Consider the following 27,849-nt stretch of genomic DNA (forward strand, 5'->3'; position numbering starts at 1 on the left):
GACCTTCCCTACAATCCCGCCATACCATCTCTGGTCATCTATCCTGAACATCATAAACCAGGATATAATGAGGACACCTGCTCAGCTAGGTTTATCTCTGCACTATTCACAGTGGACAGGCAATAGAAACAATCCAGATGCGCTACTGCAGATGAATGGTTACAGAAAATGTGGAATATATATATATATACAATGGGATTCTATATAGCCAACAGACAAGATAAAATAATGGCATTTGCAGGGAAGTGGAAGAATCTAGAGCAAATCATGTTGAGTGAGACAAGTCTATACCAAAAGAACAAAACGTGCATAGTATCCTTAAAATGTGGCTATTAGATCCAAACAGTACAAGAGCGAGGACTTAATATTTGCATACTCAATGCTATGTACATGGTATTTGAAATGTAAACATAACTACATAGACATAAAAACCTATGACTCTATAGACATAGTTTTATTTCATAAATTAATATGTATCTATGATACACACACCCTTAGCCTAAAATTTTGATTATGTTCTAAAAACTAAGTGCCAATGATTGTATATAGAGATTCCCTTCTTGAACACTTGTTTGTTAAACATGTCATTTGAAATATGATGTAAAAATCAATGTTAATAAATTCTTTTTTATTTATATATTTATATTATTGTAATTAATAAAAGGGTTACAGGACATTTGCCAGATAGAAGGTGCATTAATTCACATACATTGATACCAAATAAATTCTTTAATAAGAAAAAGAGTACTGGCAAAAAAAAGAAAAAGAAAAAGAAAGAAAGAAAAAAAGGGTCCCTTTTACTTTTTATGCACAACTTTAATACTCACAACAAAATGAACAAATAACAAAAACTCTAGTTCACCTCAGTTGAAACACAGGACACTATTAAAACTAGTGGAAATTAATGGATTGCAATGCAAGACATTCATTATACTCACACTTTACATACACACAAGCCAATCCATGTTTAAAAAGAAATGTATGGGGCCAGAAGCATAGCCTAGTGGTAGAGTGCTAGCATAGCATGCATGAAGCCCTAGGTTCGATTCCTTGGTACCACATACCCAGAAATGGCCAGGAGTTGTGCAGTGGCTCCAGTGGTAGACCACGAGCCTTGAGCAAAACTTGTGCAGGGACAGTGCCCAGGCTCTGAGTTCAAGCCCCAGGACTGGCAGAATAGAAAAAGGTAAGGTATGAAACTGTAACCCTCTGTTCATGACCTCTGCAATAAATTACAAAATAAGAAAAATAAATAAATATACAACACATGCTCACCTAGTAGTGAATGTAAAAGCTGTACAGGTATTAAAAATGGGGGGATTTTGAGGAGAACTCAGTGGTAAAGACTGGGATGAACAAGAGCCTGGTTTGATCTCCAGCACAGAAGGAAGGGACCAAGGGGAAGAAGGGAGGAGCAGAAGGAAGGAAGGAAGAGAGGGAGGGAGGAAGAGAGGAACAAGGGAGGGAAGGATGAGTGCATGTCAACAAGGCCCATTTTTATTCTCACAGTGATTTTATTCCAAGATGATACATCAGATAGAATAAAGATGATGTCATTGTTACAGGAACCATGGACTGATTATTCCTCCCACGAAGTTACAGTATGTGTCCCTAAGACCATAATGTGGGTCCTGGGAACAGGTACATGTGGCTGTTTTTCAACTTCAACTTTACCTTCTTCTTATAGCTTCTTTTAGATTTGGGATTCCACCAGCAAAAATGGAAAGGACGAAGAGAATTAAACGAGTTAACATCAGAGGGATTATTCTGTGAAAATCAACATGTATGTAGGTTCGAAGGCGTTGTTGCTTGCCAGAAGGCGGGCCACTGTCTTCACTACCTCCCTCTCCTTTCTCCTCACAGGTTGGTGGTTTCCAGCCAGGCATACAGTGACAGTTGTGATGGTTGTTGCACACCCCTTTGTAATTGCATCTTCTCACATCACAGTCAAAGTCAATATCCGGAAAATAAGTGCAGTTCTTCCTACGACAGTATCTTCCTGGGCCACAGGATGCGCCATCCACTACCATACCCATTTCTGGCAGCTCTGCGCCATAGTGTGCATCATAGCCGAAGCAATGGTGCTCAACACGCTCATACATTACAGTCAGCTGGTGGAAAGTAGTGTGCTCGCCTCCTCCTGGAATATGAGACAGATCCCTGCAGTGTAGCATGCCACACATGAAGTTATGCTCCTCACATTTCAAAATCATAGGCCCCCCCCATTGAGACCTTATCCCACAGTTTCCAAATCGGTCACCAATCACATTCAGTTGTTTATAGCATTCTGGTGAACCATCTTTTACATTTTGCCCAAAAAGGGCTTGGCACTGTGTTTCACGGTCACTGCAGTTTCCACTCACGCAAACAGCTTGAGCGGAACATGGAGTTCCATCCTGGATATACGTATCATTTGGGCATTTCTCTGATTTTCCATCGCAGTATTCCATCAGATCACAAACACCTGCTATGTCTCTGCAAATCGTCCCAGGAGGAGCAATTTGGCAATCCTTGCAGCAGTCTCCAGAGCTACACTTGGTTCCATTTGTGAACATGCAGTCGGTCCCACAACACTTATCACTGGCACATTCCTTAAAGGAACCACAGTCACAGTCCTCCAGTTGATTTATGATCTTGTCTCCACAACGAGGGGCTACATAAAGATGAGTTGCATAGGGAACATTCAGCGGATACATGCAAGTGTCCCATCTGAAAACCCACGATTGAAACATTGGAAAAGAGCAATTGCTAAATGTATCTTGAAGATTAGGCACAGGAGTCATGACGCAATGGGTCCTTCGAAAACAAATACAAGGTGGGGGGTCGTGGTTAACACCAAAAAGATGAGCCAATGTGTGTGCTACCATAGTGGAAGCCAAAAATACATGAAACGCTGCTGCACTCACGAGAAAAACTGATCCCACAGGGGTGCACATTCCTATACCAACAGAAAAATGAGTCATTCCTCCAACCAGCTCACCTGCTATAACCGCTATAGCGCTGTGAGGAACCCAGCGAGTCCACCGCCTAGAACTCCAGGTTCCAACTTTTATTAAGAAATCAAAGGCATCTGGCTCTTTCAAAGAGACAGCATCCTCAACATCCCAGAGTAACACAAAACGCACACGTATGTTATAGCCAGTTGGTTTGTAAATGGTGTCTGCAATGCTGTTCAGAATCATTACATGCTCAAAGACAAGAGACTGATTATTGAAGTGGGTGATGTAGGAATTAGAAACGATGTACAACAGCCGCACGTCTTTTGGATGTCTCCTCCACAAATAATAAGTGCCTGCTCTAGGGCTTTCAGCAGGTTCAAATTCTTCAATGACTGGTTTCATTTCTCCCTCTCCAATGTGACACCTTCTGCTGGCCTCTCCTTCCTCTTCTGCCACGAGCATAGAAACCACATGCTCAAATCTGGAAGAGGTCTCCAGTGGTTTGATTTCATAAGTGAAGTCATCCACCTGTATCCTTCCCCGCAGACCTCCATGGCAGGTGTCCAGGGTGGCCAGGGATCCAGGAACCCCTTCCAGGTAGCTGTGGTAGTAACAGTCTCCAGGGATGAAGGGATAGTCCTCCTGCGTGCCTCCTTGGTCACTGTCAGTAACAACAGGCAAATGCCTGGGCAGCAAGTCCTTCTTGAGCTTCATATGGAGCACGTGCCTTTGCCCCCGGAAGCGCATGCTGTAGGACAGCTGGTCTGGCATCTTTCTTCCGTCCTTTCTATGGGGCACCTTCCTGGGAATGACGATTTCAGAGGATGTGAAGCGCCATCCGGGTGGGCCATAGGAGCAGCAGACAGGGGACAGGAGTGTCCAGAGAACAGGCAGCGAGAGAACTGCAGGCAGGAGGCCCTGGGCCCAGGCAGACCTCATGAGGAAGGGAGGTCTGGGCCAAAGCAGATGCAGCCAGATGTAATGCCTAAGACATCAAGATTCCCATCAGGCTGGCCAGGAGCAGTGCAGACTGAGGCTGAAGGCTTTCACCAGCTCCTGAGGTGTAAAGGGAGGGTTAGCCTATTACATAACAATGCTGGGTTCCTCAGTGATGTATGTAGAGGGGGTGGGGCTGCCCTAGGGAAGAAAAACGTGGGGTGAGGGAAAGGAGCTCTTGGGATTCATAGACTGAATCTCAATATGCCATGGTCTGAAGGAAAGCCACAGGGAGGAAACACTTCTGTGGGTTCAGGGCAGTTTTACATCAGGTAGGACTGCTTTTACAAAAGCCACGTGAGAAAAAGATTCTTTTATGGTTCAGTAAGGATTGGTTGGATATCTAAGACAGAAATCTTAAACAACAATAGGCATGTGGATGCTCCTTTCTGGAATGTTTACAGGACAAATAGTATTGATAGAAGTGGAACCAAGCTTGAGGCTCTTGATACAATACTATACAGCAGTGATAAGAAACTTTGGTTGTACAACAAGGGTTGCTTTTCTTGATCAACCTGACCTATGATAGACAAATCCAATTCCTGTCTTAGGAAGTTATACCTAGCTACAAACTCATCTGTGATTGTGCACAGCACCTTTATTCCTACCTTTACTGCATCAACTGGAATCTTCAGAACCCAGCCTTTAACAGGTGATAGATAAAGAATAGTGTCTCATTAGCATATAACCGATAAGCCAAGTGTTCGAATGCTGTAGAGTGTCTGTTGGGTTCAATTTCATAATTGAGGCCACTTATTTGTAACACTCCCCGAAAGACTCCAAAATGGATGCTGAAAACTACCAAAGACTCCAGGGCTCCTTCCACATAACCATGGTAGTAACAGTCTCCAGGGATGAAGGGGTGGTCCTCATGGAGAGCATGCTGTTCTGTGTAGGTGAACACAGGGAGGTCTGGGGAAACCAATTGCTTCTTGGGCCTCATGTGGACATTGTGCCTGTGGTGCTCCAATTGCAGGCTGTACGAGAACCATCCTGGAGTCTCTGCACCTCTGCTCCTGGTGTCACTTTCAAAGGGATCACCACTTCAGGGGAACTCAGGTATTGAGTGGCCCCGGCCTGGGAGAGGCCAGAAGGAAACAAGAGGCACTGCAAGCCAGAGCAGGGAGAAAATGAGGCCCTTCTGCTCAGCCTCCTCCCCCTGAGGTACTGAGTGCAGCACTGTTCTTTATGCAGCTGTGTCCTGGCAGAGGAAGACCATCATAGCTGAGGTGCTGGAAATGAAATAAAGAGAAGGGTGGGGCCAGTCATAGGACTAAGGGTATTGGAGGAGAAAAAGAATGGAGGGACAAAAATGAAGAGATGAGTAAAGATAGTGGTTTAAATGTCCTTTCAGGAAATGAGAGATGGAGAGTCACAGTTTTTTTCTTGTTTTTCAGCGAAAGAGAACATTGTTCACACGCTGGTAATTGCTGAAAGTGGAAGATGAGTATTTACCAAATTACCTCAATAAGTGGTTGTAATGTCCATAAGAAAAAAACTAAAGCCAAAACAGAAGAGACTCAAGAGTAGGGTAATTCTATGTTAATGTGTCCAACATCATTGAGCTGTACGTGTTTTGTCTAACTATTGATTATGCCCCATTTAATGGTCAACCCTGTAGATATCACAAACTATAGGTAATTCTCATATCAATTTATATTACCCTCTAGTTTTCCTTTCTTTTTTTCCTTTATTTACTCTCTTTCCTTATTATGTCCCCCCATCCAAGACAAGTAGACCACCCGGAGATCCTTAACTCCATCTTCTACAACAGCTAGCATAGCACTGTGTACCATGAAAAAGGGAGGATTCTAAGTGAGTGCTCTGTAAAATACTTCATGTTTAATTAATTTTTCAAAGAGCAAAAATTGTAAAAGAATTAGACATCCCCCAAAAAGTATGGTGAGAAACATCTGTTCTCACCAGTTAGCAATCAGCAAACACCAAAGACAAAAAGAAGTGTCTTCAGAAAGGAATTTCAAAATTCATGCAGCTTAAGGGCCTTGACCGGAAATTCTCTCTCTCATCAGAGGAAGGCATTGGCATGACTTGTTTTAATAATTCTATGGAATCCTCTCAATGTTTTCTTAAATACATATACCAATAGTTGTGGACGTAGAGAAGTTCTGTGTTCAGCATGCATCCTGGCAGGGAATGTGCCCATTACTTTCCTTACTCATTCATTAAAAATAAATAAATAAAAACAAACATCAACAACAACAAAACACAGGGCCGGTAGTTTGGCCTAGTGGTAAAATGCTTGCCTACCCTGCATTTAGACAAAGGTTCATTTCCTTAGTACCACATATACAGAAAAAGCCGGAAGTGGTATGGTGGCTCAACGGTAAAGCTCTAGACTTGAGAAAAGTCTAAGGACAGTGCCCAGGCCCTGAGTTCCTGCCCCCCAACTGGCAAAAAAAAAAAGTAAAGAAAAAGAAAGAAAGAAAGAAAGAAAGAAAGAAAGAAAGAAAGAAAGAAAAGAAGGAAGGAAGGAAGGAAGGAAGGAAGGAAGGAAGGAAGGAAGGAAAGAAGGAAGGAAGGATAAGAAAAGAAAAGGAAAGGAAAAGCCAGATGAAGTGGCTCATGCCTGTAATCCCACTGAAGAGGCTGAGATCTGAGTATCTGTTTTAAAGCCAACATCGGAACTAAAGACTGTGAGACTGTTATCTCCTTCAGTACTAGAAAACTGGAAGTGGTGCTGAGGCTCAAAGAGGTAGGATGGGAGTCTTGAGCTAAAGGGCTCGGGGGCAGCTCCTAGGCCTGGAAGGAAGGACGGAAAGAAGGAAGGAAGCAAGCAAGGAAGGAAGGCAGGAAGGAAGGAAGGAAGGAGAGAAGGAAAGAAGAAAGGAAGGAAAGGGAAGAAAAGAACTCCAAAGATAAGGAAACAAAGAAACCCTTCTTTATTTGAAAAAGGAAAAATAACCGAAAACAACACAAAATATGAATATTCAACCATCTCTTGGATAAGAAGTGGTGGGCAACTGAGATCACCAATACAGGAAAAGGGGCAGTAGATGGCAAACCCCCTGATTCCATGTTCTTGAAACACTTCTCTTGGATTTGCTGGCTACCCCAGCAAATCACCCTTACTTTAAAAAAGAGATTTGGCCAAGGATCTTTAATAGTTAAAAATAAATATAGTGCTTTCATTCTGGAATGTAGATTGAACTTAGGAGCTTACAATTGCTATAAAAATACTATTTCCAGGGCTGGGAGTGTGGCCTAAGGCTAGAGTGCTCACGTAGCATGCACGAAGACCCGGGATCGATTCCTCGGTACCACATACATAGAGAAAAGCCGGAAATAGTGCTGAGGCTCAAGTGGTAGAGCTTTAGCCTTGAGAAAGTCCAAGGAGAGTGCTCAGGCCCTGAGCTCAAGCCCAGGACTGGCAAAAAAAATACTATCTCCATTGAGACAATCCCCCAGTCCTTCTTGCTTTAGTTTTCAGATTGACACATAAATTATTTGCCCATTGCTGTCTGGAGAATGAGATCCTTTTATCAAATTCTTTACCACAGATGGGGTTACACTATGAAACCTAAATCTCATCTCAAAGAATACAAAATTTATCACCTATGAGACTTTCCTCTGTGCCCCTTCCATAGTGATGCTTCCTTTTTCCTTTCACTTTCATGTTTCCACTGTGAATGTCTTACAGTAATTTATTGCCAAGATATGCAGAGAGATTCTGAGATTCTGTTCATGAAATCCTATGATATTAAACACCCCAACCATTAAAAAGTGTTATATTACAGGCCATTGTTCACTATGTGATGATCTAGTAAAATTTTATCAACGAAATTGTGCATGCAAAATTCTAGATGTTGCACAATACAGTAATAACAATGAGGCAGCACCTAACAAATAGTCAACATTTAACTGACTTTTCTTTTCATGTAGTCATCAAATTTGACTAAGTCCAGAGTGGACAAATCATTTCTAGTTGTTAAATACCATCCTGGAAATTATAAAAAAAATTATTGTCTTTCTAGATGGCTGTAACACAAAAGTATAATACAAAGAAGAGATATGGCTAAGTTGTAGAGTGTCGGTGTATCAAAGCCATAGGCTTTGAGTTCCAAACATAGTACTTGAGTTGGAAGATGGCACCAAGACAATGGGGACACAGCCTAGCTCTCTCCCACAAAAAGAGAGAATCAGGGGTTCCCACGAGCCAACTACCTTAAGAAATCCACAACCACAAATTCAAGAAGCAACAGAGAAATACTCTAACCCGAAAACAAATCCAGATAAAGCTTATATCCAACCTTCTCAAAGAATCTGAAACATGAGGACCCCTCCCTCGCCCCTCCAAGCCGAGAAAGTCGATGCGGAGAGTGCCAGACCGGGAAGCCCCGACCTCCATCTACCCCAGCAGGCAGTGGAACCCAGACCCAGAAACTTGCACAGACCAGCGGGGAGAGCACAGGCTGGGGCGGAGACCAGAGGGGAAGGGAACGACCCTCCGACAGCACAGAGCAGCTCACAGCGAAATTCCGAGGAGTAAGTAGTCCAGTGGGTTCCCCAAAACCGGTCGGGAAAGCACAGCTGCTGGCGAGCTACAGAACTTAACCTAGACCCCTCCACCCCGCCCAAGAAATACAGGCAAGTGAAGGGGGGCAAGGAGTTCAGAATCCTATCCCTTCCCCCAACAGCCCCATTCCCCAGGCCATTGACTGGAGACTGACAGGCAGGCAGGTGCTAAGACCCAGCACCCCAACAAAGGGGGCAGAGGTGTCCCATGCAGCAGCCCACAGCCTCTGAGAACAGGCCGAACACCTGCAAAAGCTACAAACTCTGAGCTAGTCAGCAGTGGAACCAATTTGGCTGAGAACCACAGCTATTCACAAATCCCCAGATTCCGAGAACCACCAGTCCCAAGCCAAGTAAAGGGAACTGAAGGGAAGACCAGCAGGGGCCAAGCTCGCCCTCTGAGAGTCAGAAAGGCTCGGCTCCACCCTTGGAGCTCACATCCTCAGCTGGACCCCGCCTCTGAGAACGGGGCGGAATCCAGTCAGGCTAGTGTAGCTGAGAGCACTCAAGAACCCCAAAATCCCAGGCCCTGAGCTAGGACCCGCCCCCAGGAACAGGGCAGGGAAACCAACCATCCGCTCAGCTCTCTGAGATCGACCTGCGCAACTCTAACCTATGGCACACTGTGGGGCCACTGGTTGGGCTGAGAGCTAGCCATGCAGCAGCACACAGCCTCTGAGAACAGGCCAAACACCTGCAAAAGCTGCAAACTCTAACCTAGTCAGCAGCGGAACCAATTTGGCTGAGAACCACAGGTATACACAGATTCCCAGAACCACCAGTCCCAAGCCAAGTAAAGACCGCCACCTACTAACCACAGAGCGAACCTACAACAACAGTCCTCGATGCCTTGGAAAGTGCAAAGATGAATTAGGACATATATAAATAAAGTCCCACACAAATCCCAAGAGGAAACAAGAGTGAGGGACAAGAAAGATGTCACCATCCCAAGAAATGACACCTGATTTTGTATATGACTAGTGAAATTAAAGCAGAATTCCAAAACCAAAAGCAGGAAATTACCAAGGAGCTCTTCGAATTCAAAAGAGAAGTAGAAGAAAAGTTTAATACCCTCTCAGCAGACATGATCAGCTCAGCGTCCACAATTCAAGCAAAAATAGAGGCATTAAGAAGTAGATTGCCTGAGATGGAGAATAGGACATCAGGAACGGAAGATAAAACACAAGAGCTGGAACGGAGAATCATCAGCCTGGAAAGATGAGTCAGAATCTACCAGAGACAACTCCAGAACCTGGCAGATGCAGACAAGAAATCTAATCTTCGTATCATAGGGGTCGATGAGGGGGCCGAGTTCCAGGACAAAGGAATTCAACCCTTATTCACCAAAAGCATAGCAGAGAACTTCCCCAACCTCAAAAGGGAAAGTACATTATTGAAGGTTTCAGGACTCCAAACAGGCAAGACCCTAGAAGGAACTCATCTAGACACATCATAGTAAAGACACTAGACCTGAATACCAAGGAATTGATCTTAAATGCTGCAAAAACAAAGAAAGAGATATACTACAATGGGGAAAAAAATCGAATTACAGCAGATGTCTCCACACAAACCCGAAATGCAAGAAAAGCTTGGAAAAACATCACTGATGTCCTGAAGACCAACAACTGCCAACCCAGACTGATATATCCTGCAAAACTAGCATTTACATTTGAGGGAGAAACAAGAATATTTCACTCCAAAGAGAAGCTATATCAATATTGCACACTGAACCAGCATTACAAAAAATACTAATCGAGAACAAATTGTAGAACATCAAGAACCCCCATCAAGAAGCAAATATCTATAATTCACTAAACACAAAAGGGGGAGAAAAGAGAGAGATTTAGAAGTAAAAATAAATAATGACAGTGGACACTGACCACTTCTCCATAATTTCCCTAAATGTGAACGGGCTGAACAATCCAATCAAAAGACACAGAGCAGCAGACTGGATTAAGAAACACCACCCATCCATATGTTGCCCCCAAGAGACACACCTCACTGCCAAAGAGAGAAACAAATCCCATGTGAAAGGATGGAAAGGAATTTTCCACTCCGATGCACCATGCAAATAAGCAGGAGTAGCAATCTTAATCTCCAACAAAATTAACTTCTCAGTAAAATCAGTACATAAAGATACAGACGGCCATTCTATATTAGTAAAGGGTACAATCCATGCCCACAATATTACAGTTATAAACATTTACTCCCCCAACACGGGAGCACACAAATTCATCAAAAAACTCTCTTAGAATTACAGAACAAGATAGACTCAAACACAATCATAGTGGGAGACCTCAATACACCACTCTCAACAAACGACAGGTCAACTCAACAAAAGTTAAGCAATGACACCATGGACTTAAACGACACCATACCTCAGCTGGGCTTAACAGACACACACAGAGTCTATCACCCAATGGCAAAACATTTTACATTTTTCTCAGCAGCACATGGAACACACTCCGAAATAGATCAGGTAATAGTTCATACAGAAAACTTAAGCAAATACAGGAGGACTGATATAATCCCTTGCATTCTATCTAACCAAAGTGGAATCAGACTAATTCTGAACAATGCAGTCAAAGTCAAAAAACATTCAAACACTTGGAACCTGAACAACACACTTCTGAATAACTCCTGGATAACAGATCAGATCAGAAAAGAAATTTGAAACTTCCTTGAATGTAATGACAATCATGAGACATCACAAAGGAACTTATAGGACACAGCAAAGGCAATTCTAAGGGGCAAATTAATCGCACTAGGAGCGCATATTAAGAAGACTGAAGAAGAGCATGTAATCAACCTCAAAAAGAAACTGAAACACATAGAGCAGCAAGAAAAACAACTAGAAGGACAGAAATAACAAAAATAAAATCAGAAATAGGAGAGAATGAAATAAGATCTACTATACACAAAATTAATAAATCAAAAAGTTGGTTCTTTGAAAGAGTCAACAAAATAGACAGACCCCTTGCAAGAGTAATCAAAAAAAGGAGAGGGAGACTCAAATAAACAAAATTAGAGACCCCACAGGAACAATCACAACTGAGATCGAAGAAATTCAGTCCATAATAAATAAGTACTACCAGGGCCTATATTCAAAGAAACAAGAAAATCTAGTAGAAATGAATGATTTCTTAAATAAATATAGGCTATCCACACTGAACAATGAAGAGGTAAACAAACTGAACACACTAATCTCTTACAATGATATTGTGGAAGCAATCGGTAAATGCAAACCAAAAAGAGCCCAGGTCCAGATGGCTTCACTGTGGAATTCTACAAAATGTTTAAAGATGAAGTAACACCTATACTCTTGAAACTCTTCCGAGAAATAGAAGCAGAAGGAGCAATACCAAACTCATTTTATGAAGCTAATATTACTCTCATCCCCAAATCAGGGAAAAACCCAACAAAAAAAGAGAAAACTACAGACTATCTCGCTAATGAACACAGACGCAAAACTCCTCAAGAATATATTAGCCAACAGAATCCAGAAACAAATTTTAAAAACTATACACTACAATCAAGTAGGCTTCATCCCACAGATGCAAGGCTGGTTTAACATTCCCAAATCAATCAATGTAATACATCACATCAATAGAGCTCAGGATAAGAATCATATGATAATTTCTTTGAACGGGAAGAAGGCATTTGACAAAATACAACATCCATTTATGTTGAAAGCACTAGAAAAAATAGGAATAAGAGGTGTATTCCTTAAAATAATTAAAGCCATATATGACAAACCTACAGCCAGTATTATGCTAAATGGTGAAAGACTGGAACCATTTACCTTAAAATCAGGAACTAGACAGGGATACCCACTCTCTCCAATTCTCTTCAATATAGTGCTGGAACCCTTAGCCAGAGCAATAAGGCAAGAAAAGGACATCAAAGGGATCCACATAGGGAAAGAAGAAATTAAACTATCCCTATTTACAGATGACATGATCCTCTACTTGAGTGACCCAACCAACTCCACTCTCAAACTCCTAGAATTAATAAACCATTGTAGCAAAGTGGCAGGATACAAAATTAAGATTCAGAAGTCAGTAGCCTTCTTGTACACCAACAATACACAAACAGAAGGCCAAATCAAGAAAATGATCCCATTTGCAATAGCCCCCAAAAGAATAAAATACTTAGGAATTAACTTAACCAAAGATGTAAAGGAGTTATTTAATGAAAACTATAAAAGGCTAATAAAAGCAATTAAAGAGGACACTAGGAAATGGAAATACATCCCATGCTCAGGGCTAGAGAGAACCAACATAGTGAAAATGGCTATACTGCCAAAATTGATATACAAACTCAATGCAATCCCCATCAAAATCCCAAAGACATTCTTTACTGAAATAGAAGATACAATCCAAAGGTTCATATGGAACAAGAAAAGACCTAGAACAGCCAAAAACAATTCTACCCAAAAGGAGCAATGTTGGTGGTATTACAATACCAGACTTCAAACTCTACTATAGAGACATAATAACAAAAACCGCTTGGCAGTGGCACAAAAACATACCAGAAGATCAGTGGAACAGAATAGAAGACCCAGAAATAGAACCACATACCTATAGTCAACTTGCATTTGACAAAGGGGCCAAAGATATACACTGGAACAAACACAGTCTATTCAATTATTGGTGCTGGCAAAACTGGGCAGCCACATACAGAAAACTAAAAATTGACCCTAGCCTTTGGCCATGCACAAGCATAACTCAAAATGGATCAAAGACCTCAATGTCAGACTGAAAACGATGAAACTGAGACATGATAGATTAGGAGAGACACTGGAATTCATAGGCACAGGCAAAAGATTCCTGAACAGAATCCCAGCGTCACAACAGATTGGACACAGACTAGATAAATGGGATTACCTAAAAATAAAATGTTTCTGCACAGATAAAAGCATAGCCACAAAAGTAGAGAGACAGCCAACAAACTGGGAAAAGATATTTACCAATAATACATCAGACAAATGCTTAATATCCAGTATCTACAGGGAACTCAAGAAACTAACCCTCCCCCCAATCCCAACAAACCATTCACTAAATGGGCAAGGGAACTAAAGAGAGAGAAAATGTTCATCATCTATGGTCATAAAGGAAATGCAAATAAAAACAACCCTAAGGTACCAGCTTACCCCAACAAGAATGGCCAAGATTTTGAACTCAGACAATGACAGTTGCTGGCGGGGTTGTGGAGAAAAAGGAACCCTACTACACTGCTGGTGGGATTGTAACCTAGTTCAGCCACGTGGAAAGCAGTGTGGAGGTTTCTTAAAGAATTGAAAATTGACCTTCCCTACAATCCCGCCATACCACTTCTGGGTATCTACACTGAACATCATAACCCAGGATATGATAAGGACACCTGCTCAGCCAGGTTTATCTCTAGACTATTCACAATAGCCAGGCGATGGAAACAATCCAGATGCCCTACTGCAGATGAATGGATACAGAAAATGTGGTAAATATGTACAATGAGATTCTACATAGCCAACAGACAAGATCAAGTAATGGCATTTGCAGGGAAGTGGATGAATCTAGAGCAAATCATGTTGAGTGAGACAAGTCAAGACCAAAGGAACAAAAGGTGCATGGTATCCTTAATATTGGCTATTAGATCCAAACATTGTAAGAGTGAAGACGCAACAGTTGCATACCCAATGCTTTGGACATGATACTGGAAATATAAACATAACTACATGGACATAAAAACCTATGACTCCATAGACATGTTTTATTTCATAAATTAATATGTATCTATGATATACAAACCCTTAGACTAATTTTGATAATGTTCTAAAAACTAAGTGCCAATGACTGTATATAGAGATTCCCTTCTTGAACACTTGTTTGTTAAACATGTCATTTCAATTATGATGTAAAAATCAATGTTAATAAATTCTTTAATAAAAATACATAGTACTGGCAAAAAAAGAAAGAGAAAAGAATGTGTCACTTTTACTTTTTATGCGTAACTTTCATACTCACAACAAAATGATCAAATAACAAAAACTCTAATTCACTCCAGTAGAATGCACACGACACTATTAACTAATGGAAATTAATGGATTGCAATGCAAGACATTCATTATACTCACACTTTAAATACACACAAGCCAATCCATGTTTAAAAAGAAATGTTTGGGGCCAGAAGCATAGCCTAATGGTAGAGTGCTAGCATAGCATGCATGAAGCCTTAGGTTCGATTCCTCGGTACCACATACCCAGAAATGGCCAGGAATTGAGTAGTGGCTCCAGTGGTAGACCACAAGCCTTGAGCAAAACTTGTGCGGGGACACTTCCAAGGCCCTGAGTTCAAGCCCGTGGCCTGGCAGAAAAGAAAAAGGAAATGTATGAAACTGTAATCCTCTGTTCATGACCTCTGCAATAAATTACAAAATAAGAAAAATAAATAAATATACACATGCTCACCTACTAGAGAATGTAAAAGCTCCTGTTTGTACTGTACAGGAATTACAATGAGGGGAGTTTGAGGAGTACTCAGGGGTAAAGACTGGAATGAACAAGAGCCTGGTTTGATCTCCAGCACAGAAGGAAGGGACCAAGGGAGGAAGGGAGGAGCAGAAGGAAGGGAGGAAGAGCGGGAGGGAGGAAGAGAGGAACAAGGGAGGGAAGGATTAGTGCATGTCAACAAGGCCCACTTTTATTCTCACAGTGATTTTATTCCAAGATGATACATCAGATAGAATAAAGATGATGTCATTGTTACAGGAACCATGGACTGACTATTCCTCCCACGAAGTTACAGTATGTGTCCCTAAGACCATAATGTGAGTCCCGGGAACAGGTACATGTGGCTGTTTTTCAACTTCAACTTTGGCTTCCTGTTATAGCTTCCTTTAGATACGGGATTCCGCCAGCAAAAATCGAAAGGACGAAGAGAATTAAACGAGTCAACATCAGAGGGATTATTTTGTGAAAATCAACCTGTATGTAGGTTCGAAGACGTTGTTGCTTGCCAGAAGGCGGGCCACTGTCTTCACTACCACCATCTCCTTCTTCCTCACAGGTTGGTGGTTTCCAGCCAGGCATACAGTGACAATTGTGCTTGTTGTTGCACACCCCTTTGTAATTGCATCTTCTCACATCGCAGTCAAACTCAATATCCGGAAAATAAGTGCAGTTCTTCCTAAGACAGAATCTTCCAGGACCACAAAATGCGCCATCCACTACCATACCCATTTCTGGCAGCTCTGTGCCATAGTGTGCATCATAGCCAAAGCAATGGTGCTCAACATGCTCATACACTACAGTCAGCTGGTGGAAAGTAGTGTGCTCGCCTCCTCCTGGAATATGAGTCAGATCCCTGCAGTGTAGCATGCCACACATGAAGTTATGCTCCCCACATTTCAAAATCACAGGTCCCCCCCGTTGAGACCTTACCCCACAGTTTCCAAACCGGTCACCCCTCATATTCAGTTGTTTATAGCATTCTGCTGAACCATCTTTTACATTTTGTCCAAAAAGGGCTTGGCACTGTGTTTCACGGTCACTGCAGTTGCCACTCACGCAAACAGACTTCGGAGAACATGGTGTCCCATCTTGGATATAGGTATCATTTGGGCATTTCTCTGATTTTCCGTCACAGTATTCCATCAGATCACAAATACCACCTACATCTCTGCAAATCGTCCCACGGGGAGCATATTGGCAATCCTTGCAGCAGTCTCCAGAGCTGCACTTGGTTCCCTTTGTGAACATGCAGTCGGTCCCACAACACTTATCACTGGCACATTCCTTAAAGGAACCACAGTCACAGTCCTCCAGTTGATTTATGATCTTGTCTCCACAACGAGGGGCTACATAAAGATGAGTTGCATAGGGAACATTCGGCAGATACAGGCAAGTGTCCCATCTGGTAACCCACGAGTGAAGTACTGGAAAAGAACAATTGCTAAATGTATCTTGAAGATTAGGCACAGGAGTCATGACGCAATGGGTCCTTCGAAAACAAATACAAGGAGGTGGGTCGTGCATAACACCAAAAAGATGAGCCAATGTGTGTGCTACCATAGTAGAAGCCAAAAATACATGAAACCCTGTTGCAGTCACGACAAAAACTGATCCTACAGGGGTGCACATTCCTATACCAACAGAAAAATGAGTCATTCCTCCAACCCGCTCTCCTGCTATAACCGCTATAGCGCTGTGAGGAACCCAGCGAGTCCACCGCCTAGAACTCCACCTTCCAACTTTCAATAAAAACTCAAAGGCATCTGGATCTTTCAAAGAGACAGCATCCTCAACATCCCAGAGTAACACAAAACGCACACGTATGTTATAGCCAGTTGGTATGTAAATGGTGTGTGTAATGCTGTTCATAATCATTATATGCTCAAAGACAAGAGTCTGATTATTGAAGTGGGTGATGTAGGAATTAGAAACGATGTACAACAACCGCACGTCTTTTGGATGTCGCCTCCACAAATAATAGGTGCCTGCTCTAGGGCTTTCAGCAGGTTCAAATTCTTCAATGACTGGTTTCATTTCTCCCTCTCCAATGTGACACCTTCTGCTGGCCTCTCCTTCCTCTTCTGCCACGAGCATAGAAACCACATGCTCAAATCTGGAAGAGGTCTCCAGTGGTTTGATTTCATAAGTGAAGTCATCCACCTGTATCCTTCCCCGCAGACCTCCATGGCAGGTGTCCAGGGTGGCCAGGGATCCAGGAACCCCTTCCAGGTAGCTGTGGTAGTAACAGTCTCCAGGGATGAAGGGATAGTCCTCCTGCATGCCTCCTTGGTCGCTGTCAGTAACAACAGGCAAATGCCTGGGCAGCAAGTTCTTCTTGAGCTTCATATGGAGCACGTGCCTTTGTCCCCGGAAGCGCATGCTGTAGGACAGCTGGTCTGGCATCTTTCTTCCGTCCTTTCTATGGGGCACCTTCCTGGGAATGACGATTTCAGAGGATGTGAAGCGCCATCCGGGTGGGCCATAGGAGCAGCAGACAGGGGACAGGAGTGTCCAGAGAACAGGCAGCGAGAGAACTGCAGGCAGGAGGCCCTGGGCCCAGGCAGACCTCATGAGGAAGGGAGGTCTGGGCCAAAGCAGATGCAGCCAGATGTAATCCCTAAGACATCAATATTCCCATCAGGCTGGCCAGGAGCAGTGCAGACTGAGGCTGAAGGCTTTCACCAGCTCCTGAGGTGTAAAGGGAGGGTTAGCCTATTACATAACAATGCTGGCTTCCTCAGTGATGTATGTAGAGGGGGTGGGGCTGCCCTAGGGAAGAAAAACATAGGGTGAGGGAAAGGAGCTCTTGGGAAAGTGGCATAGATTGAATCTGAAAATGCTATGGCCTGAAGGAAAGCCACAGGGAGGAAACACTTCTGTGGGTTCAGGGCAGTTTTACATCAGATAGGACTGCTTTTACAAAAGCCATGTGAGAAAAAGATTCTTTTATGGTTCAATAAGGATTGATTGGGGATTTAAGACAGAAACCCTAAATAACAATAGGCATGTGGATGCTCCTTTCTGGAATGTTTAGAAGACAAATAGTATTCATAGAAACTGAACCTAGCTTGCAGTCTTGTTACAATACTAAAGAGCGATGATAAGACACCTTGTTTGTACAACAAGGGTTGCTTCTCATGATCAACCTATTTGATGATAGACAGATCCAATTCCTGTCTTAGGAAGTTATACCTAGCTACAAACTCATCTGTGGATGTGCACAGTGGCTTTGTTCCTACCTTTACTGCATCAACTAGAATCTTCAGAACCCAGCCTTTAACAGGTGATAGATAAAGAATTGTCTCATTAGCATATAACCGATAAGCCAATTGTTGGAATGCTATAGAGTGTCTGATGGGTTCCATTTCATAATTGAGGCCACTTATTTGTAACACTCCCCGGAAGCCTCTAAAACAGACGCTGAAAACTACCAAAGACTCCGGGGCTCCTTCCACATAACCATGGTAGTAACAGTCTCCAGGGATGAAGGGGTGGTCCTCATGGAGAGCATGCTGTTCTGTGTAGGTGAACACAGGGAGGTCTGGGGAAACCAATTGCTTCTTGGGCCTCATGTGGACATAGTGCCTGTGGCCCTCCAATTGCAGGCTGTATGAGAGCCCACCTTGGAGTCTCTGCACCTCTGCCCCTGGTGTCACTTTCAAGGGAATCACCACTTCAGGGGAACTCAGGTATTGAGTGGCCCCGGCCTGGGAGAGGCCAGAAGGAAACAAGAGGCACTGCAAGCCAGAGCAGGGAGAAAATGAGGCCCTTCTGCTCAGCCTCCTCCCCCTGAGGTACTGAGTGCAGCACTGTTCTTTATGCAGCTGTGTCCTGGCAGAGGAAGACCATCATAGCTGAGGTGCTGGAAATGAAATAAAGAGAAGGGTGGGGCCAGTCATAGGACTAAGGGAATTGGAGGAGAAAAAGAATAGAGGGACAAAAATGAAGAGATGAGTAAAGATAGTGGCTTAAATGTCCTTTCAGTAAATGAGAGATGGAGAGTCATAGTTTTTTCTTGTTTTTCAACAAAAAAGAACATTGCTCACACTCTGGTAATTGCTGAAAGTGGAAGATGAGTACTTACCAATTTACCTCAATAAGTGGTTGTAATGTCCATAAGAAAAAAACTAAAGCCAAAACAGAAGAGACTCAAGAGTAGGGTAATTCTATGTTGATGTGTCCAACATAGTATTGAGCTGTACTTGTCTTGCCTATCTATTGACTATGTCCCATTTAATGTTCAACCCCGGAGACATCACAAACTATAGGTAATTCTTATGTCAATTCATATTAGCCTGTTGTTTTCCTTTCTTTTTTTTCTTTATTTACTGTCTTTCCTCATTATGTCCCCCATCCAAGACACATAGACCACCCGGAGATCCTTAACTCCATCTTCTACAACAGCTAGCATAGCACTGTGTACCATGAAAAAGGGAGGATTCTAAGTGAGTGCTGTGTAAAATGCATTCTTGTTTAATTAATTTTTCAAAGAGGAAAAATTATCAAAGAATTAGACATCCCCCAAAAAGTATGGTGAGAAACATCTGTTCTCATCAGTTAGCAATCAGCAAACACCAAAGACAAAAAGAAGTGTCTTCAGAAAGGAATTTCAAAATTCATGCAGCTTAAGGGCCTTGACCGGAAATTCTCTCTCTCATCAGAGGAAAGGCATTGGCATGACTTGTTATAATAATTCTATGGAATCCTCTCAATGTTTTCTTAAATACATATACCAACAGTTCTGGAAGTGGAGAAGTTCTGTGTTCAGCATGCATCCTGGCAGAGAATGTGCCCATTACTTTCTTTACTCTTTCATTTAAAAACAAATAAATAAAAACGAACAACAACAAAAAAAGGGGGGCTGATAGTTTGGTCTAGTGGTAAAGTGCTTGCCTAGCATGCACTTAGACACAGGTTCTTTCCTTAGTACCACATACATAGAAATAAACCTGAAGTGGTGTGGTTGCTCAAGGGTAGAACTCTAGCCTTGAGAAAAGTCCAAGGACAGTGCTCAGGCCCTGATTTCCTGCCCCTCACCTGGCAAAAAGAAAAGAAAAAGAAAGAACGAAAGGAAGGAAGGAAGGAAGGATTGAAGGACAAGAAAAGAAAAGAAAAGAAAAGAAAAGAAAAGAAAAGAAAAGAAAAAAGCCGGAGAAAGTGGCTCATGTATGTAATCCTACTCAAGAGGCTGAGATCTGAGTATCTGGTTCAAAGCCATCCTGGTTACTAAAGACTGTGAGATTATTTTCTCCTTAAGTACGAAAAACCTGGAAATGGTGCTGAGGCTCAAAATGTAGGGTGGGTGCCTTGAGCTAAAGGGCTCAGGAACAGCTACTAGGCAAGGAAGGAAAGAAGGAAGCAAGGAAGGAAGGAAGAAAGGAAAGAAGGAAGGAAGGAAGGAAGGAAGGAAGGAAGGAAGGAAGGAAGGAAGGAAATGGAAGAAAAGAACTCCAAAGATAAGGAAACAAAGAACCCCTTCTTTATTTGAAAAAGGAAAAATAACTGAAAACAACACAAAATGTGAACATTCAACCATCTCTTGGATAAGAAGTGGTGGGCAACTGAGCTCCCCAATACAGGAAAAGGGGAAGTGGTTGGCAAACCTCCTGATTCCATGTTCTTGAAACACTTCTCTTGGATTTGCTGGCTACCCTAGCAAATCACCCTTACTTTGAAAAAGAGATTTGGCCAAGGATCTTCAATAGTTAAAAATAAATATAGTGCTTTCATTCTGGAATGTGGATTGAACTTAGGAGCTTACAATTGCTATAAAAATACTATTTCCAGGGCTGGGAGTTTGGCCTAGTGGTTAAAGTGCTTGCCTTGCATGCACGAAGACCCGGGTTCAATTCCTTGGGACCACATACATACAAAAGCTGGAAGTGGTGCTGAGGCTCAAGTGGTAGAGCTCTAGCCTTGAGAAAGTCCAAGGAGAGTGCTCAGGCCCGGAGCTCAAGCCCAGGACTGGCAAAAAAAAATACTGTCTCCATTGAGACAATCCCCTAGTTCTTCTTGCTTTAGTTTTCAGATTGACACATAAATTATTTGCCCATTGCTGTCTGGAGAATGTAATTCTTCTATCAACTTCTTTACCACAGATGGGGTTACAGTATGGAGCCTAAATCTCACCTCAAAGAATACGAAATTTAGCACCTATGAGTCTTTCCTCTGTGCCCTCTTCCATAGTGATGCTGCCTTTTTCCTTTCACTTCCATGTTTCCACTCTGAATGTCTTACAGTAATTTATTGCCAAGATATGCAGAGGGATTCTGAGATTCTATACATGAAATCCTATGATATTAAAAACCCCAACTATTAAGAAGTGTTATATTACAGGCCATTGTTCACTATGCGATGATCTAGTAAAATTTTATCAATGAAATTATGTGTGCAAATTTCTAGATGTTGCACAATACAGTAATAACAATGAGGCAGCAGCTAACAAATAGCCAATATATAACTGACATTTCTTTTGGTGCAATCATCAAATTTGACTAAGTCCAGAGTGGAGAAATCATTTCTAGTTGTTAAATATCATCCTGGAAATTATACAAAATTATTAAGACTTTCTAGATGGCTGTAACACAAAAGTATAATACAGAGAAGAGATGACTAAGTTGTACAATGTCGGTGTGGCAAAGCCATAGGCTTTGAGTTCAAAACATAGTACTTGAGTTGGAAGATGGCACCAAGACAATAGGGGCGCAGCCTAGATCTCTCCCACAAATAGAGAGAATCAGGGAATCCCACAAACCAACTACCTTAAGTAATCCACAACCACAATTTCAGGAAGCAACAGAGAAATACTCTAACCCGAAAAGAAATCCAGATATAGCTTATATCCAACCTTCTCAAAGAATCCGAAACGCGAGGAACACCCACCCTCTGCACAGGCAGCAGAGGAGACCAGAGGAGAAGGGAACTAACCTCCAACACTGCAGAGCAGCTCACAGCCAAATTCCAAGGAGTAAGTAGTCCAGTGGGTTCTCCCAAACCAATCGGGAAAGCAGAGCTGTTGGCAAGCTACAGAACTTAACCTAGACCCCTCCACCGCGCCCAAGAAAGACAGGCAAGTGAAGGGGGGCAAGGAGTTCAGAATCTTGTCCCTTTCCCCAACAACCCCCTCCCCCAGGCCATTGACTGGAGACTGACAGGCAGGCAGGCACTAAGACCCAGCACCCCAACAGGGGAGGCAGAGGTGTCCCTCCCCAACAGGGGAGGCAGAGATTCCCTTCTTGAACACTTGTTTGTTAAACATGTCATTTGAAATATGATGTAAAAATCAATGTTGGAATCTTAGAGTTGTTTTGATTTGCATTTCTTTTATCACCATAGATGTTGAGCATTTCTTCATGTGTCTATAGACCATTTTTGTTTCTTCTTCATAGAAGACCTTCTTTGAGTCTTTGGCCCATCTTTTAATGGGATGGTTGTTATTTTGGAGATTAGTTTTGGATTGATTCAATTTTTTGAGCTGTTGATGTATTTGAGATATGAGGCCTTTGTCTGTTGTATGGTTGGTGAAGATCTTCTCTCACTCTGTAGGCTTCCTAATTAGTTTACTAGCCATGTCCTTTGCCATACAAAAGCTCTGCAGTTTAATGCAGTCCCATTTATCCAGCCTTTCTCTGATTTGTTGTGATTCTTGGTCCTTATTAAGAAAGTTCCGACCTGTGCCAAGGAGGTCTAGTGTATCTCCTATTCTTTCTTGTAAAGTTTTCAGAGTGTCAGCTTTTACCTCCAGGTCTTTTATCCATTTGGAGTTAATTCTAGTACAGGGTGACAAAGAAGGATCCAACTTTAGTTTTCTGCAGGTGCTTAACCAGTTCTGCCAGCACCACTTGTTGAAGAGGCTGTCTTTCTTCTATTCTATTTTTTTGGCTCCCTTGTCAAAGATTAGGTGGCCATAGGTCTGTGGTTTAATATCTGGGTCTTCAGTTCTATTCCATTAGTCTTCAGGCCTGTTCTTGTGCCAGTATCAAGCTGTTTTGAGAATTTTAGCTCTGTAATAGAGTCTAAAGTTTGGTATTGAAATTACTCCTGCGCTGTTCTTTCTGCTAAGAAGTGTTTTTGCAATACGGGGTCTTTTATTTTTCCATATGAAATTTTGGATTGCCTCTTCTATTTCTTTAAAGAATGACATTGGGATATTGATGGGTATTGCATTGAATTTGTAGATAGCCCTTGGCAAGATTGTTTTCACGATATTGATTCTTCCAATCCAGGAGCATGGGAGGTTTTTCTATTTCCTCAGTTCTGCTTTAATTTCCTTTTTCAGGGTTTTAAAGTTTCATCAAAAACGTCCTTTACATTCTTAGTTAAGCTAATTCCTAGGTACTTTCTTTTCTTTGCGGCTATTGCAGCACTCCAGTTAGAATGGCCAGGATCAAGAAAACTAATAACAGATGCTGGAGGGGATGTGGCCAGGAGGGATCACTACTACACTGTTGGTGGGAGTGCCAACTCGTTCAACCACTATGGAAAGCAGTATGGCAGTTCCACAAAAGACTAAACCTAGAGCTCCCCTATGACCCAGCAATTCCACTACTTCGCATTTACCCAATCATCCAGAAACAAAGACATACTAAATCCACCAGCACCACAATGTTCATTGCAGCACTATTTACCATAGCAAAGATATGGAACCAACCTAGATGTCCCTCAGTTGATGAGTGGATCAACAAGATGTGGTATTTGTACACAACGGAATTCTATGCTGCTGTCAGGAAGAATGACATTGCCCCATTTGTTAGGAAATGGAAAGACTTAGAAAAGATCATATTAAGTGAAGTAAGCCAGACTCAAAGGAATTTAGGCTCAATGGTTTCCCTCATTTGTCATAATCAGTAGAAACCTTGGGCTCTCCTACAAGAGATTTGCAATAGATCAAAATCTTGATACATAAGGCCATATAGTAGGACGCTAAATGAAAGGATCTCTAGGATATAGAAACATAAGCCATATAATGAATGATTGTTGTGCTTAAGGTACTATGTTATCTCTCATCTCTTTTGCTGTCCCTTGGTTATCTCATATTGTTACAGTATCTCACTTTGTTATCTGATATATTGAATTTATTTGTATTTGGTTATTTGAAATTTGATAGGGAAGGGGGGAAAAATCAAGACTGGTGGGGGTGCGGGGGGTACCAAGACATGTGAAAGGGTATCAATGTATGTGAATTAATGCACCTTCTATCTGGCAAATATCATGTAACCCTTTTACTAATTACAATAAAAAATGAATTAAAAAAAAAGATGAGGGGTGGGGATGGGGAGGAAGGAAATGGGGATGAAGACATGTGAAAGGGTATCGATGTATGGGAATTAATGCACCATCTATCTGGCAAATATCATGTAACCCTTCTATGAATTACAATAAAAAATATTTTACAAATCAATTTAATAAATTCTTTAATAAAAAACATAGCACTGGCAAAAAAAGAGAAAATATGTGTATGTGTCACTTTTACTTTTTATGCGTAACTTTCATACTCACAACAAAATGAACAAATAACAAAAACTCTAGTTCACTCCAGTAGAAAGCACACGACACTCTTAAAACTAGTAGAAGTTAATGGATTGCAATGCAAGACATTCATTATACTCACACTTTAAATGCACACAAGCTAATCCATGTTTAAAAAGAAACGTATGGCACCAGAGGCATAGCCTAGTGGTAGAGTGCTAGCGTAGCATGCATGAAGCCCTAGGTTCGATTCCTTGGTACCACATACCCAGAAATGGCCAGGAGTTGTGCAGTGGCTCAAGTGGTAGACCACTGGTCTTGAGCAAAACTTATGCGGGGACAGTGCCCAGGCCCTGAGTTCGAGCCCCAGGATTGGCAAAAAAGAAAAAGGAAATGTATGAAACTGTAACCCTCTGTTCATGACCTCTGCAATAAATTACAAAATAAAAAAATCAAATAAATATACACATGCTAACCTACTAGAGAATGTAAAAGCTCCTGTTTCTACTGTACGGGTATTACAAATGAGGGGAGTTTGAGGAGAACTCAGTGGTAAGACTCACATGAGCAAGTCCCTGGTTTGATCTCCAGCACAGAAGGAAGGGACCAAGGGAGGAAGGGAGGAGCAGAAGGAAGGGAGGAAGAGAGGGAGGGAGGAAGAGAGGAACAAGGGAGGGAAGGATGAGTGCATGTCAACAAGGCCCATTTTTATTCTCACAGTGATTTTATTCCAAGATGATACATCAGATAGAATAAAGATGATGTCATTGTTACAGGAACCATGGACTGACTATTCCTCCCACGAAGTTACAGTATGTGTCCCTAAGGCCATAATGTGAGTCCCAGGAACAGGTACATGTGGCTGTTTTTCCACTTCAACTTTACCTTCTTCTTATAGCTACTTTTAAATTTGGGATTCCACCAGCAAAGATGGAAAGGACGAAGAGAATTAAACGAGTTAACATCAGAGGGATTATTCTGTGAACATGCATGTTTATGTAGGTTCGAAGACGTTGTTGCTTGCCAGAAGGCGGGCCACTATCTTCACTACCACCATCTCCTTCTTCCTCACAGGTTGGTGGTTTCCAGCCAGGCATACAGTGACAGTTGTGATGGTTGTTGCACACCCCTTTGTAATTGCATCTTCTCACATCGCAGTGAAACTCAATATCCGGAAAATAAGTGCAGTTCTTCCTAAGACAGAATCTTCCAGGACCACAAAATGCACCATCCACTACCATACCCATTTCTGGCAGCTCTGTGCCATAGTGTGCATCATAGCCAAAGCAATGGTGCTCAACTTGCTCATACATTACAGTTAGCTGGTGGAAAGTAGTGTGCTCGCCTCCTCCTGGAATATGAGTCAGATCCCTGCAGTGTAGCATGCCACACATGAAGTTTTGCTCCCCACATTTTGCAAGCGTAGGTCCCCCACGTTGTGACATTACCCCACAGTTTCCAAATCGGTCACCAATCACATTCAGTTGTTTATAGCATTCTGCTGAACCATCTTTTACATTTCGTCCAAAAAGGGCTTGGCACTGTGTTTCACGGTCACTGCAGTTGCCACTCACGCAAACAGACTTTGGAGAACATGGTGTCCCATCTTGGATATAGGTATCATTTGGGCATTTCTCTGATTTTCCATCACAGTATTCCATCAGATCACAAATACCACCTATATCTCTGCAAATCGTCCCACGGGGAGCATATTGGCAATCCTTGCAACAGTCTCCAGAGCTGCACTTGGTTCCCTTTGTGAACATGCAGTCCGTCCCACAACACTTATCACTGGCACATTCCTTAAAGGAACCACAGTCACAGTCCTCCAGTTGATTTATGATCTTGTCTCCACAACGAGGGGCTACATAAAGATGAGATGCATAGGGAACATTCAGCAGGTACAGGCAAGTGTCCCATTTGGTAACCCACGAGTGAAGTATTGGAAAAGAACAATTGCTAAATGTATCTTGAAGATTAGGCACAGGAGTCATGACACAATGGGTCCTTCGAAAACAAATACAAGAAGGGAGGTCGTGGTTAACACCAAAAAGATGAGCCAATGTGTGTGCTACCATAGTAGAAGCCAAAAATACATGAAACCCTGATGCAGTCACGACAAAAACTGATCCTGCCCTGGTGCACATTCCTAAACGAAGAGCAAAATGAGTCATTCCTCCAACCCGCTCTCCTGCTATAACCGCTATAGCGCTGTGAGGAACCCAGAGAGTCCACCTCGTAGAACTCCACTGTCCAACTTGTAATAAAAACTCATGGGCCATTACACCTTTCAAAGACACAGTATCCTGTACATCCCAGAGTATTACAAAACGCACATGTATGTTATAGCCAGTTGGTATGTAAATGGTGTGTGCAATGCTGTTCATAATCATTACATGCTCAAAGACAAGAGACTGATTATTGAAGTGGGTGATGTAAGAATTAGAAACGATGTACAACAACCGCACGTGTTTCGGATGTCTCCTCCACAAATAATAGGTGCCTGCTCTAGGGCTTTCAACAGGTTCGAATTCTTCAATGACTGGTTTCATTTCTCCCTCTCCAATGTGACACCTTCTGCTGGCCTCTCCTTCCTCTTCTGCCACGAGCATAGAAACCACATGCTCAAATCTGGAAGAGGTCTCCAGTGGTTTGATTTCATAAGTGAAGTCATCCACTTGTATCCTTCCCCGCAGACCTCCATGGCAGGTGTCCAGGGTGGCCAGGGATCCAGGAACCCCTTCCAGGTAGCTGTGGTAGTAACAGTCTCCAGGGATGAAGGGATAGTCCTCCTGCATGCCTCCTTGGTCGTTGTCAGTAACAACAGGCAAATGCCTGGGCAGCAAGTTCTTCTTGAGCTTCATATGGAGCACGTGCCTTTGCCCCCGGAAGCGCATGCTGTAGGACAGCTGGTCTGGCATCTTTCTTCCGTCCTTTCTATGGGGCACCTTCCTGGGAATGACGATTTCAGAGGATGTGAAGCGCCATCCGGGTGGGCCATAGGAGCAGCAGACAGGGGACAGGAGTGTCCAGAGAACAGGCAGCGAGAGAACTGCAGGCAGGAGGCCCTGGGCCCAGGCAGACCTCATGAGGAAGGGAGGTCTGGGCCAAAGCAGATGCAGCCAGATGTAATCCCTAAGACATCAATATTCCCATCAGGCTGGCCAGGAGCAGTGCAGACTGAGGCTGAAGGCTTTCACCAGCTCCTGAGGTGTAAAGGGAGGGTTAGCCTATTACATAACAATGCTGGCTTCCTCAGTGATGTATGTAGAGGGGGTGGGGCTGCCCTAGGGAAGAAAAACATGGGGAGAGGGAAAGGAGCTCTTGGGAAAGTGGCATAGATTGAATCTGAAAATGCTATGGCCTGAAAGAAAGCCACAGGGAGGAAACACTTCTGTGGGTTCAGGGCAGTTTTACATCAG

The 27,849-nt window shown here is 42.6% G+C and overlaps 3 protein-coding genes across 3 annotated transcripts; all 3 read right to left on the reverse strand.

The window, feature by feature from the left end:
* Positions 1-1,344: 1,344 nt before the first annotated feature.
* Positions 1,345-4,011, reverse strand: LOC150054632 (disintegrin and metalloproteinase domain-containing protein 20-like). The gene has a single exon (XM_090344389.1). The coding sequence runs from the start codon at positions 3,876-3,878 to the stop codon at positions 1,671-1,673; it is 2,208 nt and encodes a 735-aa protein (XP_090200515.1). The 5' UTR covers positions 3,879-4,011; the 3' UTR covers positions 1,345-1,670.
* An 11,149-nt stretch (positions 4,012-15,160) lies between these two features.
* On the reverse strand, positions 15,161-17,849 carry LOC150054633 (disintegrin and metalloproteinase domain-containing protein 21-like). Its single transcript, XM_090344390.1, has one exon. It carries the CDS (start codon positions 17,528-17,530, stop codon positions 15,317-15,319), a length of 2,214 nt encoding a protein of 737 aa, XP_090200516.1. The 5' UTR covers positions 17,531-17,849; the 3' UTR covers positions 15,161-15,316.
* Positions 17,675-27,674, reverse strand: LOC150054634 (disintegrin and metalloproteinase domain-containing protein 20-like). Its single transcript, XM_090345366.1, has 4 exons — positions 25,313-27,674; positions 19,006-19,018; positions 18,199-18,666; positions 17,675-17,728 (listed from the first exon to the last, which is right to left on the reverse strand). Exons 1-4 carry the CDS (start codon positions 27,514-27,516, stop codon positions 17,675-17,677), a joined length of 2,739 nt encoding a protein of 912 aa, XP_090201492.1. The 5' UTR covers positions 27,517-27,674.
* Positions 27,675-27,849: the final 175 nt, after the last annotated feature.

This window comes from Megascapheus bottae, chromosome 14, assembly GCF_031878675.1.
Source record: "Megascapheus bottae isolate mThoBot1 chromosome 14, mThoBot2.hap1, whole genome shotgun sequence".
Lineage (NCBI taxonomy): Eukaryota > Metazoa > Chordata > Mammalia > Rodentia > Geomyidae > Megascapheus > Megascapheus bottae.